The sequence below is a fragment of the Asterias rubens genome, chromosome 3 (assembly GCF_902459465.1).
Source record: "Asterias rubens chromosome 3, eAstRub1.3, whole genome shotgun sequence".
Taxonomy (NCBI): Eukaryota; Metazoa; Echinodermata; class Asteroidea; order Forcipulatida; family Asteriidae; genus Asterias; species Asterias rubens.
The window spans coordinates 22,436,496-22,453,921 of record NC_047064.1 but is presented as its reverse complement, the minus strand read 5'-3'; the positions used below and the strand labels follow the sequence as shown (position 1 = coordinate 22,453,921).

Here is a 17,426-nt window from a genome sequence, read left to right as displayed (position 1 = left end):
TGTTAATAAGTGGTCAGGGAGCCCAACATAATGTCTTCCAATACGTGGAGCTTGTCTTGAGTTGTATCCCCGCATGGATGTGAATACATCAGCAATTTAAACCCACAGCGGGAGGAAAGCCGAGACTTTGCGAAGCGAATTAGGGCGTCCTCGTGGGTATCTACCGACAGCGTAATGCTGACAAGTTGCCACTGTTAATTCCAAACCTCAAAAAGGCAGAGATGGAAGGTGTTTCAAGCAATCTAAGAAAAGGCGGCAAAAAAGGAGAGAAAAAAACCCGGCATGGTCTTCTGTAGAGGAGAATGATTGGTTAGAATTACAGTTGTCCTATGGCTGGACAGTGAGCAATATGTAAGCGAAGTCCGCAGGGATTTTTGCACAAAGACTAGCAGGGACCATATGATATTTGTACAGAAACAGGATCGGTGAACACATAACTCCGCCTTGGGAGAAGACTAACTTTATTTATTGTCTTGGAACATGTGGGCCCATGAGAGTTGCGTTTCGCCAGTCAATTACTGGTGGTCTGTGGGGATTACATAGGATATGTCACATGGGGGCATGACTAAATTATCCATCGGGCATAGGCCTTTGCACTACACCTTCGCAGAGGAATAGTTGAGAAAACAGAATCAATACAATATGACTACTATTGGATGTTGTTGCATTACATTATAGTTGAATCAACTGGGTATTGTCAATTACCGGTTCTTTTCAGAACCTCTACCCATAAGATTTACACATTGTGCTATACTGCAAACCTCTCCTGGGTATCAGTTTAAATCAGTTCTTTTATTTTCCAAAACCTCAAAATCAGCACAGAAAGTAACTTATAAAGTATAACTGAACGGCAAGGCATAAACAAAGTAAATAACGAATCAAAGAAGTGCTCCCGACATGCAAAGTTTCAAATGATCCTAATTTAATACATCGTCACTGTTGTTTTTGTGATTTGTTTCTTTCCCCTCTATAGCACAATGATATAATTGCAATCCCGTAGCTTTACAAATAAACATCATACTAATTAAGATATATCGAAAACAACCCCATCAAGAGTTGATTTTCCGCGTAGATCTGTAAAACACATGCTGCAATATTGCCACAAAATCGTGTTTGAAGTCAGACTGGATGGACTCGGTGTATCGACGCTGCCCAGAAGTAACAGCAACTTTTCGTTTGCATAAAATCGCACACAGCGATATTCACTGCCTGCTATGCAGTGAGTAGTTTAAAAGAAATTGCGGTGTAACCATCGATTATCCAGCACGGCCAAATATGATGTTTCACAAGCACTAAATTTCAATAATTCAAATGACACCTGCAACAGTCGCACCAAACAAAAGGAAAATTTATTTTAATAATACACTCCACACGCTACAGCTAAAATGCCTTTCGGGTAAGCACCAAACGACACCCGAAAAAAAGAAGAAAAAAAAACTAATACAATTTTTGTTTTTGAATAAGCAATCTCCCCCCCCCCCCTCCAAAAATACAATAGCAAAATATTGTTTATATAACCTTAAAACAGTTGTCTGCCATGGGTGCGGTATACGATTCTGATCGTAGACAAAATTAGCTTCTCTCAGTATAAATTCCTGACAGTGGCAATTACAAGTGCAGTATGGATGTTTCCATGGTGTTAGCTGACTGTTTACCAGGCAAAGCTGTATAAACCTTGCGTGCCGAGACCCACGAGAATTATCCCGCCTAAATTGGCTAAAGTGGAGCCAGTTTTCCACAGGGAGGAATTCCGTTTGAGAATTGTAATCTTGCATCGATGTCAATAATGTGCAGAACCACAACCATGGGTAGGACCTATACACCATTGTTTTTCGTGTCCATTTTATAAACAACATTTTTGAAAAACCATATGGGGCAGTTATTTCAATGATGCAGTTATATCAATTAACAATCGCTGTGTAGTGCCAATGATGAGTACTAAGTGCTTGGGTTGTTGAATACATAATCTGTAAAGAGTTATTCACTATTTATATGTTGTTTATTTTTTGTCTTTGTTGCACACTGGTGCCCTATGATAGGTCAGTGTGCACATTCATGGCGTCAACATGACTTTAATTCATGTAAATTTATGATGTCAGATTACCGAAACAATACGCTAGTGTTTGTGTAATTAATTAACTTTGTTGCATTAAGTATTTATTTTTAATTGATCTGGAAGGACATATCGATCATGGAAGGACTTTATATATTCTATATACCGACAAGGAGGCACGGCTCAACCCCTTGAAGTTAAAATATTAGACCTCGGATTAGCCTTACTTGGATGTTTTCGTCAGCACCGTAGTTTTGTAGCATTCAGGCATACCATCGAACATGAAAGACCCACGAGAAAGGGGTATGAACCGAATACCACCTTATTCATGTCTGCTACCGAGAAAAAAGCTCAGCAAAAAGTCACGGTATTTTGACACGAACGTCGAATCTATCTATGGGCAAGGTGACCGTGGAGCAACCAACTCTTTAGCCACAGCAATGACAAACGGATGCCACGACAATTTGAATATTATACAAAAGTCGCCTTAGTGATCTGTGATTCAACACTTTTGACATACATGAATCGATTTATAATCAATAGGGGCACTTCAGACAAAATTAGTTCGCAGAATGTTACTATCGTTACCAACTTAATAATAAGTAGGCTTCCTTTTAGAATTTTCGCCATTTTATTTCGAGTCATCGCCAGAATCAACCACCTTTAAGCAATACCTGCATGTTTACGGCAGAATCGGATTCAGACGATGGTCACATACGAGAGTCACAAGCAAAATTACAATTTAGAAAGATCATGCATTGTGAACAAAAGTCACAACATAAAAAGCATGTACCTTTCCCGCCAATATCACGAGACGACTAAGAAACTACCTTCTTAAACTCTGATTTAGGCCGGGTCAAGATTCTGTATACGGTGATTGGGAGGATGCTGTATAATAGGTTCGCTTTTCAAGCAATAATTAATTGCATCAATGGATTGACACTTGATATCTATAACCAACTACCGCTTTGATTCTCCTCGTAACTCAAGAATATGAATGATTCTCGCCAAGATGCCTACCGCGTCTCAACACTACCGCTGCTGTATAATAGTAGATTATAAAGAGATAGCCTACCGAGAGGTTTTATGCACAAATCCCTACGGGTTAGTATTACTGTATTTTCCATTATGGATACAGAATGGCAATATTCCGGGGATGTTAAAACAGCACCCTTTCTCGTCATTGTTGTACTACTACATGGTGATTGTGGATTTTCAATTATCGTTGGTAATCCCATGAAATACAGGTGTCCATGTTAACGTAATTTCAGTTTCTTATCTGAGATAAGGCTACGGGCGCATATTGCTAGTGGTTTTTGTTATACTAGATAGAAATTCAACCAGTGCAGTGAGATTTCAAGACACATCGAGTTCAATTCAGCTAGAGGTTAAATGTATACATTATCTTTTTATAAATATTTCATGTTTCTGGGCCCAAGGAAAATTGACGAGGTTTGTATTGGGTAAATTTTTACATTAAAGGATGAGCCGATCATTGATAACAAGAAAAAAATATAAATGTTCACAAAATTTGCTTGAATTTCTATTTATTTTTTAGAAATAGATAAAACAATACTTTGATCCCACGAACCTTTATCTCAAGGTTTAAAATTAACTCTGAAGAGGTTTTTCACTCGTTTCTCGTGTCTTTGACTATCGATTGAGCTTACTTTTTCACAGGTTTGTTATTTTCATTGTTCACTCACGGCTTCTTCTTTGCTTTCTGCCTAATGTCTCTCTTCTCATGTCACACCAATATATTTTGTTGTGTTGTAATTATTAGCCTTCGCGAAAGACTCTGCTATGGTCGATTGCCAGACCATTAACTGTTTGCATTTATTCCATATGCTCTATCAGTCGGTAGGCAATTTGCAACAGCTAATTTATAATTTCATATTATAATTTTCATGTAAAACGAGTAGGGTAGATGGCCTTAGCTTTCGATCCAAACCGGAAATAATTGGCTAAACCATGAAATAATTGTCATGTAAAATTGAATAGCATAGAGTGCAAAATGGTCTGGCGTTTAACAAAGCGGCTGCGTGCTAACGGTTCGATTATTAGTTTTTTTGAGAAAATGACCAATCATTTCGATCATTAAAGTGAACACCTGTACATTGGTTTTGGGGAATTGTTCGATTGTTTTAATCCTCTATAAATGAGACTTTTGTGTAATAAATGTCGTATAATAACGCAGATATGCTGTGCTATTATTGCTATTTGTAATTTGCATTTAATTATTTTTGTGACTACCATTTCAAAACAGTGCTAGTCTCATTCGCATTGAACATAAACTTGGGAACCCAAAACGTGACTTGAACGTGTGATGGAAACAAAACCACGCACTCAAACGTGTGAAGATCGAACGCGCGAGACTTCGACATGGATCCAAAAGCATGCTATAAGATGCATACAGCAAGGCACGCCGTGTCACATGCAGTTATGTACTCTATGCAATGCTATCGGGACTGTTTTGCAAATGCAATCGTGTCTGCCCGGACGCTGCTGCGTAATACAATTGTGTCCGCCCGGACACATTTGCACATGCAGTTATGTCCGCCCCGTGCAAAACCGTTGCAGTAAATTAAACGCCCTTGGTCGACGGAACACGTTCGCAATTTTTTGAAAGACATGGGAAATATTCGGCCATTGGGTATTCGCTGCAATTATTATGATAAAATGCGTGAATACACATGCTGCATATGATATACGTAGGTTCAGTTACACGCGCACATACATGTACGGTCATATAATAATCATAATAATAACAGTATTTATAAAGCGCCAAATTGCCAAAGGATACAAGGCGCTGAGAAGGAATGAAGAGGGAAAAAGACAGAACAAAGATAAAGATGACCAGCTACGAAGAGGCAAACAGGTGGGTTTTGAGAGCACGTTTGAAGGCTGGGACACTGCCGGACGGTTTTTGCATAGCCCCGGACACGATTGCATATGCAAAAGTATTGCATGGCGGACACAATTGCATCCGACACCGGCCGTATCCGCTCTAGTATACGCGATGTAGCGGTGGATATCATCACTACATGTATCTTACGCGATATAGCGGCGCTTATTCGATATAGCGACGAATATTCTACACACGAACGCGATATTTTGTATTTGTAATGCCCATTAGTGCTTTTATAGTTTCAACTGCTTGTATAGTTCTATATTTTTATACTGTATGCCATGTTTTAATAATGTCCTTCTGTATTGTCCCTTTTTGTCTCTTCGTAAATTGTGGCATCAGGAGATTAACTCGATAGTAATTTAGTTTACTTTTTTAAAATCCTTCAGGGGTGCTGCTTTTTTTGTTATTGTATTGTATGTTCTTGTTTTTGTTTTCTTACTGTTCTTATTGTCTGTGCTTGAATTTTTGCCTGTGAAATTAATAAATGAAATGAATGAATGAAATGATATAGCGACGGGTGTTCACTACAGGTCGCGATATAGCGGCGGTGGGTACATTGTATGCGCTACACGTACACGATAATAGCGGCGGAGCAGCACCGTTGTTTTGACGGATTGCTGTGGAGACGTCTAGGCAGAACTTCATTTCTCTCAGTAAATATTTGAAAGAGGTGCATCCACGGTTTATGTCAATCAAGTTACTGGTTCGTTATTCAAAGCGAAGGGGTGACTCCACTCGGTTGAAGATCATGGTTTATTTTAAAGGGGGGATATGTTTTTCCGTTTTCGTGCTGGCTCGTTATTCGCTCACGTATTTCCCTATAACGAGCATCAAGGCAAAACCTTTGTCATCTTTTCACGAAAGAAGACGACAAACCTCGAGATATTTGAATGCTTTTTGGAGGCTTCAATGTAAAATTCAAGGGAGTTTCGTGTTGGTTCAGCATTCTCTCCCGTCTCAGATCGGATAGTGGATTGGGTTTTTCATGACATTCATGGTTACGTGGGTTTCACCTTGTAGGGGTTGCCTTTCTATAAATAAATATTTCCTCACCGTCTGCTGCTTAATGTGCAATGAATAAATTAATACATTAACTAGAAATTTGGGCAACAGCCGAACCCTAATGGCAGCTGTTAAGATCGTTCTTTTGTGTTCGTATTTTTGTTTCCCTTTTTTCTTTTTTTACGGAGTCCTTTTAGGCGCGTATAATGACAGTTAGCGAACCACTTGTTTTTAATAGATGATAAATTGGCATCGGGGATACAGAATATTGTGTATTATTATTACAGCGGCGGATGAAACTTGGGGTTAATTTTGTTCGATAAAAAGACAGTCACCTAAATAGGCTTATCTCATTATAGTTTAATAGTGTCGTAACATAATCTTTATTCAGTTAAAAAAAATCATCAGAGTTTTGAAGAAGCCATGTTCTTAAAAGTCAATTACCAAGTGTCGATAGAATGTATTGAGGTCGATGTATAGCCTGAGACCTGAATGAAGGTCCGTTAGTTCAGCCCAACAATGTGAAGCCCGGGCTACATTTAGGGCCAGGTTGGGTGCCCATATCATAATGAGCTACATTGACGGTCCTGCGCTTTAGTAGACGCCACGGTCACAATTGTGCTTACTGTATCGCTTTCTGTTGTAGGCATAATATTCTTCTTGATGATTATATATTGATATTGAATTCATATCAATACAGCTATCAAATCACATCAAAGCATTGTAACCCTCTCATGTTTAAGCTATAGACAAAATGTGTTCGTAGCTGTCTGAGCAAGGCTCTTATACAAACGGCTGGAGGAGGAGACAATACCAAACAAGCCTTGCCTCAAAGATGATGAAATAAAGATGCAAGATATTATGTCTTGAAGAGTCTCAAATTGCACTGTGGCTCAACTTGGTTCGCTCTCTTATTCAATCATAATGAACCATAACTCTATTCACTCTCCATACGAGTCAATGTGCTTTGGGCAGTTAGTTGTACTTCATTGTTATTTCAAAGCTTGAAACGACAACACGGCATCGTCTATATTAATTTCTTAGCGAGGGCTAGTCACACAACCATTATTATTATAAGGCAGAATCCACACAACATTGCTTGAGGTTTGTTGTGGGATTCTTCTCCACCCCTGTTGTATCAACATAAAAGACATTAAAAAAACAGCAGCAGCAGCAGCAGCAACGACACCGACAACGACAGCCGTTTAGAAATCCATGTAGAAAGAGAAACAACAGCAACAACAACAAAACAACAACAGCATCAAAAACATCAAAAACATGACATAATTCTGAATGATATGGCTTAAAGCCATTGGACCCTTTCGGTTCAGAAAACAAAAAAAGTTCACAGATTTACAAATAACTTACAGGGTTTACAGAAGGCAATGGTGAAAGACTTCTCTTGAAATATTATTCCATGAAATGCTTTACTTTTTGAGAAAACAGCAAAACAATATAAATTCTCGTTAACGAGAATTACGGATTTATTTTAAACACATGTCATGACACGGCGAAACGCGCGGAAACAAGGGTGGGTTTTTCCGTTGTTTTCTCCCGACTCCGATGACCGATTGAGCCTAAATTTTCACAGGTTTGTTATTTGATATAGAAGTTGTGGTACACAAAGTGTGGGCCATGGGCAACACTGTTTACCGAAAGGGTCCAATGGCTTTAACAATACATTATACAAATGAATCAGTTTCAGACAATCACTGCGTGATTGAGATGATTATGTCATTGATGGAGTGATGCATTATTTATGGATATTTGACAATACTTGAGATTATAGTACCAAAATGACACCTAGAGACACAATAGTCTGCTCATTGATACACACTGGAATCCTTAAAAGCTATTGTTCAATCGCAGACTGCACATTTTTAATATTTACTTCTTTTCAAATAATTGTGCGGTCAAATCGTTGAGAAAATTATTAATGTTGAACAACGGTTTCACGTCAGAAATTGATTGTACGTTCGGTACGTAACCATGCCAAACTCACAAACCAATATCGATCAGTGAGAATCTAGTCACTGGTTGGAAGTGTTTCCCATATCGACGATTCTTAAACGGAAATGATCAAGACAATTGGCACTGGTGTGAGCTAACTTCAAAAAGACCCCCTCCCCGAAAAAATAAAAATAAATAATAAATAAATAAAAAAATAAAGTTTCTGTTTTTATTTTATTTTTATGAATATCTTTAATGTTACGATCATTGATTTAACGGACCTTTAAAAGCAATAGTTCTTAATTTCATGCTCAGTCATTACGAAATTGACAAAGAGGTATTTTCTGGGCCATTCAAGTGATTTCAATTGCGTGCAATCAACGACAAGTGACTTGGTTACCCAGAAGGAGTTGAAGAGAAAAGGGAGTTGATTATTGCAGTTATGGGTTGGAGGTTGATAGAGGAGATTGTCTCTGTTAATTAGTATCTAAAGAGTGTGTTGAATGACGTGACAGGACCTTCTTAATATTCCAGCGGCGTGACATGCGGTGATTTGACTCCATGTCATTTTCTTCTGTCAAAACATACTTGGGAATTTCCCTCATTTTGGGTGGAAATCAACATCCCGGTAGATAATAATGTAATACACGATGGCAATCCAACGGGGACTCAAGTTAAATCATTCACCTGAATGAGAAATCTAGTTTCACGAATGATTTTCTGCATAACTATATATTTATGTACGGGTAATTACTACTACTTCATGGGAGGACCATTTAGAGACGACCTTTAACCTTAACGTAGCTCAAGCCTAAATGTAGCCACAATTTTATCACGTGTACATAAAACCTACCTGCATTAGACTACACTGTACCTTAACTTAGCCTAAAATATAGTAACAACTCTGTCCCTAAACTTAGCCCAGGCTTTAATTAAATATAGGGACCTCACGGTGATATGCGCTATATAAGAATGGTTTTATTATTGTTATTAGGTTTTAGGCTATACATAGATTTAGGCTTTATGGTCTGGATGTGTTGTGTTCAATCTATAGAGATGTTGGAGTTGCATTTAGTCCTACATTTAATTGACGCCCAGCCAAAACCGAGAGAGCTTTATTTGTTGTTCAATTCGATTATACTTCTATTTGTAGACGTCATAGTTCCGTCTGAGCCGGAATTATATTCCTTGTGGAAAACTCAGTTTCCATTCATGTTATGCATATCCGTATAAATAATTAATTCAGTCCCATCTCCCGCCCTCGAGTTTGAACATTAACCTTCTATAATCCATGGATCACAGGGAGATTTGTGTTTAAACGTCACCACGCACTCTTCTTGTCCCCCGTATGAACGTATAAAACTTGTTTTTCATGTTTCCCTATTCGTCTTTCGTTGAAAGGGCAAGTGTATTATTAAGCCCAGTAAGGCTGATCGGGTGCATTTTTAATGTTAAAAGATATTTGCCTCCTAAAGATAACTGGCGCGTATTGTATACATCAATGCTTAATGTCGTTAAAGTTGCATTTTCCTTTCCTTTTCCCTTCGGAGGTGTGTAATTAAGCTACAATTCGACATACTTTGAATGTGTTATACTTGTTATGGCTTCGAGAAATTACTGTGCTAGGGTCGAAACGTCAGACCATTAAATACTTTTTGCATTTATAACATCGGTCCTTCTGGGTAAGTTGTTTGCAACAGCTAATTCTATATTTTCTCACTTTTTGTATGTTTGGTTAACATTTCTGTAATTACTCGTTCGGTTTGGAAAGCCTAATAACTTCCCGTCCTCCAGTTTTCCAAAAGCCCTAATCTTTTGATTTTTGATCATATTAGCCGATAGATCACAAGAAAGAATCTTGGAGAGGGTTGTGAAAAATCTTTTACGAAGGTCAGAGCAGAAAAACAAAAAATGCTTTGCAGGATTTCTGAGAGACAGATCGTTTGACAAGACTAAGACGAGTCACGCTGTAGTGGACATCTCCACTCCCTAACACGTCATTTCCACCAAAAAGATTCTATCAAAACCACCGGCTATTTATACTTGATTTTGTTTGATAGGTCGGAGTTGCACGGTGTCCATGATACATCACATGGTGCGGTTGTAACACGTGGTCGACACACCCGGTCGACACAATCCCGTTCGACCCCCACCCATTCAGTTTCAAACCGTGTTTCTTTCCAACTCATATAATTATGTCGAATTTAATTCGCTTCATAAAACTTGCTTTGTATAAATTAGTACGTGGTCTCTTATTGTGTTGATGATTGCATGATTGTCGACATAACTGATCGACACACTCCCCATCGACACCCCAGTTCCAAACACTTCTCAAATTCTATTAGCTATGAATTCTTGATTTTGATTTGATTTGTCGTGGTCTGCCAGTGATATATGCCGCATGCCTGACTCAGCATCCTAATTTAATCAGTGCCAACCATGTTTGGTGGTCCACGCGACAGCTCGTGTTAGCATTTGTTGGATCCAAGAGCTGCGTTGCATGTTGTCTTAAAATTTACATAATTTTTGTTACACTCCCTCATGGAATAAAACCTTTTTTTTGTGAATATAAGAGCAACATCTTAAGTCTAGAGGGTGTTTAAATTAAACAAGAATTGCTTCCGATGAGTTTATTGATGTTCCTCCTGCCCGGATTGTTATTGCCTAAACTTACACCGCGTTCCCGCTAACCGGGGACTGAACACTAACGCTACAGGAAATCTCACACGGTCGAGTGTTTACGGTCAACCACTTGAGAGCGTGGGTGGGTAGAAGGTTCGAGTCAACCCACAGTCAACCCACGGTCAGAAACTCGCGCTACTGTGAAAGTGGACACAGGTGGATTGTTGTATACAAGTTTTTCCCCAAGCTGTCCATGAATACAATAATATGTTTAACTTGTTTTAGCAAAGAAAGAACATCTCCCTGGCTTGCCAGCTTCAAAATTAACATAAAAGGCCTACAGCCGATGGAATTTGTAAAACCTCATACAGGTTTTTGAATCTCTAGACCATTGTTAATGCACTGGATCCCCAAAGCAACTATCGACAGGGGAAAATGCAACATTGGTATGCATGCACACGCTTTAGTAAACACACACACCCACGCACACATTTGTGGCATCAAGTTGAGGCTTATAGTATTATCCTAAAAAATACCAGCCGCAAATTCTGGTGTTTTGTTTGCTCTCACATGAGCAATTTATGCCGCATTTAATCAGCTGACCCACGGTGGACCAATCATCACATGGTTATTCAAATTTTCTCATGCGACATTACTTTCAAAACTTGATTTACTCGAATCAATGTTGGATAACAAATATATAAATATAAACAACAACAACAGCAACAACAACAACAATAACAACAACAACAACGTCATCATCAACAACAACAACAAAAACATATCCTTAAAGATATTAACAATCTTTGAAAAAAAACTTACAAAAGTAATTTGAAGGTGCAGTTAGTTCTGTACGGCAAAATCACAAAGCGCCTGGAAAACGATCGCACGAAACTGGCTACTTTTGGAGACTGATCACAAACTTTGTAGATCAGTGCATAGCTTTAATCTTCAATTGGTTCACAACCGTGGGTCAAAGGTTAAATTCAATGCACCCGATGGTCAACTCGGTGAAACTCACCTTTCAAACTGTCTTGATGTCGTCTTTATTGAAATGCACCCAATGGTCAACTCGGTGAGACTCACCTTTCAAACTGTCTTGATGTCGTCTTTATTGAAATGCACCCAATGGTCAACTCGGTGAGACTCACCTTTCAAACTGTTTTGATGTCGTCTTTATTGAAATATATATTCTGAGCATTCCAACGTTCCAATAAAACATACATTTTACTTTTCATTTGTTAGTCCCTTGCCAAATAGGAAGTTTCATGACTAGAAAAACGATTGACGAAAAACAATTCGACTCAAGCGTCCTTTTGAAGAATTGTAAAATCTTCTACAAAAAGGAAAAGCAATTAAGCACAACTCGGACTCAAGTAAGTTTAAATTCTCATTTTAACATCGGACTGACACTCTCAAAAAGAAAACTTACGTCTTGCAATACGAATCATTCATAATCTGAAAATATCAATCCATTTTTGAGAAAATTGAAACAAAAAAGACAGAGTTGGGAGAGAAGAGAAACGGTTGCTTTAAATTTAAAATGTTCAATTGCCCACTTACCTTCCACCGGCGCCGAATTAGTGACAGCTACAACCAGCAGCGCCAAAACCAACAGCATTTGTTCCCACCTTGCCATTTTAAAAACCAAAACCAAGTTCCCAAAAGTTCCAAACTCCGACTAAAAAAACAAGCTCCCGAAATAGTCCGGTGGGGTGACACGCCCCTTATTGTAACCCTTCTTCTATCGGTGAATAAGATTCGATTAAACAAAATAAAGGCACTGTGAGTTAGAGCAGAGATTCGCCTTCGTTTATATCACCGAATAACAAAAAGTAGACAGGCTTTAATGATGTGCACTCCAAGGATATACAGGGTAGAATGGTATGAGATGTATAGCATGCAATATGAACACAGCCAGCCCCCGCATGTAGAAACTAAACCCTCAGTGAAAAACAGCGCTTTTCCGGGCAAAATGCTGGCCTCCGATTGGACGTTCTGCGACTGTCACCACAAGCAATGAAGATACGGCATCGACTAACAGCGCCATTTGCGTCAATGCTCATGAAGCCACGTCACTGCCAGCTCGTCAGTGGCAAGCACTTGCGTCACTACAAACATCATACAGCGCTATTGCTCCGTATGCCCCTCGCGTGTACAACGACAATCTCCAACACATCGCCTTCTGTACATTAAGACCCTCGTTCGCTTCTCACACAGACGCGTGTTTCCCGCCAGAAAACCGAATTAATGAATCCATACAACGCATCGCCTTAGGCTATCTTGGCGTCTGATTGGCTAATAAAAGACTGCACCTTCAGATTTATTTCTAAACGTCTGTTACTCGCGAATTGATTAAAGAGAGTTCAAGTGCACAACGTGCAATACCAAAAACAGCAAGGGAACGTTCTATAAATAGCTCGGTTTCGAGGGGGGTGGGGGGAGGGGGGGGGGTGATCGGAGAGTCCCCGAAAACGATGGTTAGGGATAAATATTCAGCCACTGCTAGCAATATTATGACATGATATCATAAACCCGATCCACTGTAGATCAGCCATCTTGTTTACGCTCAAATTGAAAACGAATGTGTTGAAGCATGGAGGAATAAATTTATTCCTCCATGGTTGAAGCCAATGAACAAAGGTGTAGTCTGGCCCACTGTTCCTATTGGGAATCAGAATCGATAAGTACTTAGGCACTCAGGGACCAAGACACGTAGACTCTTTACAATGGTGTCGATGTTTTATGGCATGCTTTAAGTGCATCAATCCATTAATTAAGTTTACCTCCAACAAGACAAACATCTTCCACGTCTAGGAAATTATAATCTTGAGTGTTTAGAATGAGAGACAGGTTGGTGCATTATGCTAAATTGACAGCCAAAACAGTTTGATGTTCATATGAGTAGATTAAACCACTCAATGTCAGTGCTGGGTGATGAAGAGTCATGTATCTTTGATACATTAGTAATTGCATCATTAGCTGAATATGAGTTCCTCTGGTGTTTGATATGTGATCGTGGTGTTTAGATTTGACCAAGTAAACCACGAAACGATATGTGAATACCTGGACTAAACAACGTGTAACCGTTGAGAATTGTGAATAGAATTTGAGTCTTATAGCATGTATAATAATTGAACAATAATATTATGTTTGGTCTCTCTTGTTGCGTTTTGATTTAGATGATCTTCCTATCAAGGGAACTCGGCAAACTCACACAAGAGGTTTATTAAACACCAAGATGGCAACAGCTAATCTCTCATACAAACCGTTGGTTTAACGTCTATGGTAACGAATTGCACTTAATCAAGAAATTGTGATTCGGTAACTATACGGCAATAATTTTATGTGTTCTAGTCATTGTGACATCAGCGGTTAACTTGGGGATTCGAACCCACAACCTTGTTATTACAAAGTCCTGCAGCCTATGCGTTTGTGGCGGTTTTTAGGTGTTTTACAAGAAGTTAAACCTCGAAACGATTCGTGGATACCGGAAAAGAAACAAGTCGTTACCAAGCTATGAATATAATTTGAGCATTCTAGCATGTCTAAGATCATTGTGGCTCTCAATCATTACGTTGGACAACTTCCACATGCACGACATAGAGAGGTATGGGTCTTTTAAAATAATGATGATTGATCGCGGGTTTGTTTTATAATTTAGTCGTTATCCAATTTTGGCTTGACGTAACCTAGGGAGACCTCCATCACATGAGTCGCTATTTTGCGTTTGTTTCATTCAAGTAAGTATTACCAAAGCGAGGCCAGATGGAAAACATAGTCTGGTGCCTTTAAAACAGCAAATTTACCCTCATCACAGATGATACGAGGAACCAGATAGAATGTCTTAAAAGACCCGGAGAGATATTGCTTCGCACGACGAACATGACGGAACAAAAACTGAACACAGGTTAGAGCCCCTGAAATACAATCTCATACTTCAGAATGCATTAGCTTCAAACACCCTCCTTCTCTAGGAAACTGTACGTCAAAAAGAGGAAATCGGGAACAAAATACCTCACATAAAAAAAATTGGGAAAATGTAAACATGATTTTGAATTTGTTGGTAACCTTTGACAACAAACAAAGATTTAGGTTCATCTAAAATCCATCAATTATCAAATAACCCCCCCCCCCCCCCCAAAAAAAAAAAAAAAAAAAAAATATCTGCGAGCATGCCAATTCATATTCGAGGAAAAAATATTGTTTTAAAGATCTACGGACACTTTGTGAACATGTTGGACGTTCAATGGGAAACTATGTGGTCAAAACACGACAGCGTCTCGTCAAGGAAATGGCCATCGATTTACTTGAACCGTGTGTATATAACGCGTATACGAATTCGCGCTTGTAAGAACCCTATTAATATTAATAATAATAACATAAAATTTATAAGGCGCGCAGTATCTGGAATAGATCCATTCAAAGGCGCCGGAAGCTAGTCAGCTGACAAATTAAACAGATGAGACTTGAGGTTGTGTTTGAAAGTAGAAAGATCAGGTGTGTCCCTCAGCTCGTCTGGCAAGGAATTCCAGAGACGCGGTGCGCAGCTGGAAAAGGCACGGTCTCCGTAACTTGCCAGACGAGTTTTGGGAACATAGAGTATGTGTGATGATGAAGATGATCTAAGGCCTGGTCTGATGTTACGTTGTTGTAAAAGATGTGTAATGTAGCAAGGTGCTAACCCATGGAGGGCCTTGAATGTGAGAAGCAAGATTTTGAATTGTATTCTATGTTTAACAGGAAGCCAGTGGAGATTATATAAAATGGGTGTTATGTGATCGGAAGATTTGGTTCTGGTGAGTAAGCGGGCAGAAGCGTTTTGGACTTTTTGAAGACGGTTTAGTGATTGCTGAGGTAGTCCAGTCTTTATGAGATGAATGCATGAATGAGTTGTTCAGCTGTATGCAGTGAAAGTAATGCCCTGATTGCAGCTATGCGTCGTAGATGCGCGTAAGAAGATTGACAGACTGATGTAATATGTCGGTCAAGGTTCATAAACCTGTCAAAAGTAACACCAAGGTTACGTGCATCAGAGCCAGCAGCGACCAGGGCATTACCAATGCGTATGTGAGAGATGTTGACTTCCTGTCTGAGGTGTGGTGAGCGTATGATGAGAAACTGAGTTTTATGAGCGTTGAGCTTGAGTAAATTGGCTGTCATCCACCTGCTAATACTGTCCAGGCATGTTTCAAGGATGTGCAGTGTGTGAATATCATCGTTGGGTGAATTGTGAGAAAATGTTGCGTAAAGCTGTGTGTCGTCTGCGTAGAAATGGGGGTGGAGACCATGGTGTCGGGCAATGCGGCCTGACACAAAAAGGCATGCATTAAAATAGATGCCACCCGTTGACATGGGAACGGCAATTGTAGTATGTTTGTCTAATCAAGGCTCGTCTAAATGATATTTTAATGTAAAGAACCTGAGTGGTTTGCTGACATACAGACGCCACAATGAATTGTGTTTAAAGGGCAATGTATTGGAGCCATTCTATTGTTTTATTTCTGCATAAATGTATTAAAAACAATCGAGTAAAATGAGAACATTTCATTCAAAAGTCTTTTAAACACCGACAACAATACGGAGCAAATAATTGTTGTATTATCTAATACCTGGTCACTGTCACATTGGTGATGATTGACTCTCTATGCTGAAATTAATACTAATAACAAATTGTTTCAATTTTAAATGGAATCTGAGAAATATATTAAAACTTGTTCGATGAATAAATGTTGAATAGCTCAAAGAGCAATAGTCCAATATAAATTACGTTTTAAACTTTGTTTGTCAGATCCAACGATCGGAAATCTGTCGTTTGTAAAACAGTATTTGTCAATAATAAAGCAAAAACGAATTAAAACATTACCTGGTGGAGGAAAGTTTGCAGTAAAACCATGTATAGGCCTGCATGAGTAGGATTTGAAACATAATTGCATGATGGAGATGAAACCTAGTTTGCAGTTACGCCATGTACATAAGTATAGGATTTGAAAGCTGCATGGTTGAGATACAATCTAGTAAGGTTTGCAGAAACCCATTGTACATAATCTCGGTTTCACTTTCAGTTGTGATGTTCTGAAAAGAACGTGGTAAATGGCGGAACCATCGCGATGCATCGGTTCTATTCGAACCACAGAAACGTACAGGAAGATTTGGGTGTCCAGTCAAACCTCACTTTAATATATCCTAACCAAACACCAAAACTAGTGCTATGGAGTGTTGGAAATGTACCTTTATACTACGGTTAAAAAAGGCCTAAAACACAACAAAATCAAACGTAAAACAGTGTAGTTTTGTCGCCACTAAGGGGTCACGTCAGCGACGAGTGTCTCTTTTCTTTCAGATAAAGGTGTGAATATCGTACAGAAAATTTCCAGACGAATCCATTTTTGAAATCCAATAAAATATTGTTTGGTTCTTCAAAGTTTGCCCAACTCTTGTTTATTGCGCTAAAGGACACGATATTGCCAAGGTTGGAAAGTACATGTTCACAGATTTGCTTATATCTTAGAAAACTTATGGTATAATGGTCTTGATTAAAAACGTTTCTCGCGAATTCAAACCCAATGTTTGGAAATAGTAAAAACTTAATAATGGTTGTTTGTATTTCTCATGACTCCTATAATTATGACTGAATGAGCGTAATTTTGTTTTACAGTTTGTTATTTCATGCAAATATTTGGTCACTGAAGTGCAAATACGTGGTAATTGACAAATTACCAATGTCGTCTTTAGTGCGTTAAAGATGCTAATTGGTAGATCGGTAGAGCTAACAAAGTGTGACCAACCATGAAATGACAAACATGTGAAAAGGTGGTCTTAATCTGCGGAGTTATCATGAGAAAATACAAAACTTGCATAATGTTTATTTTGTAAACACAATGTCCT

At 38.8% G+C, this 17,426-nt stretch overlaps 1 protein-coding gene across 1 annotated transcript in view; it reads right to left on the bottom strand.

Annotated features, from left to right (window-relative positions):
* LOC117287803 overlaps window positions 1-12,536 on the bottom strand; it is a 47,645-nt gene extending 35,109 nt beyond the window's left edge. The window contains exon 1 of the mRNA XM_033768322.1: window positions 12,102-12,536. Coding sequence (XP_033624213.1) covers window positions 12,102-12,177 — 76 coding nt within the window. The 5' untranslated portion in view covers window positions 12,178-12,536. The remainder of the gene's footprint in view (window positions 1-12,101) is intronic.
* Window positions 12,537-17,426: the final 4,890 nt, after the last annotated feature.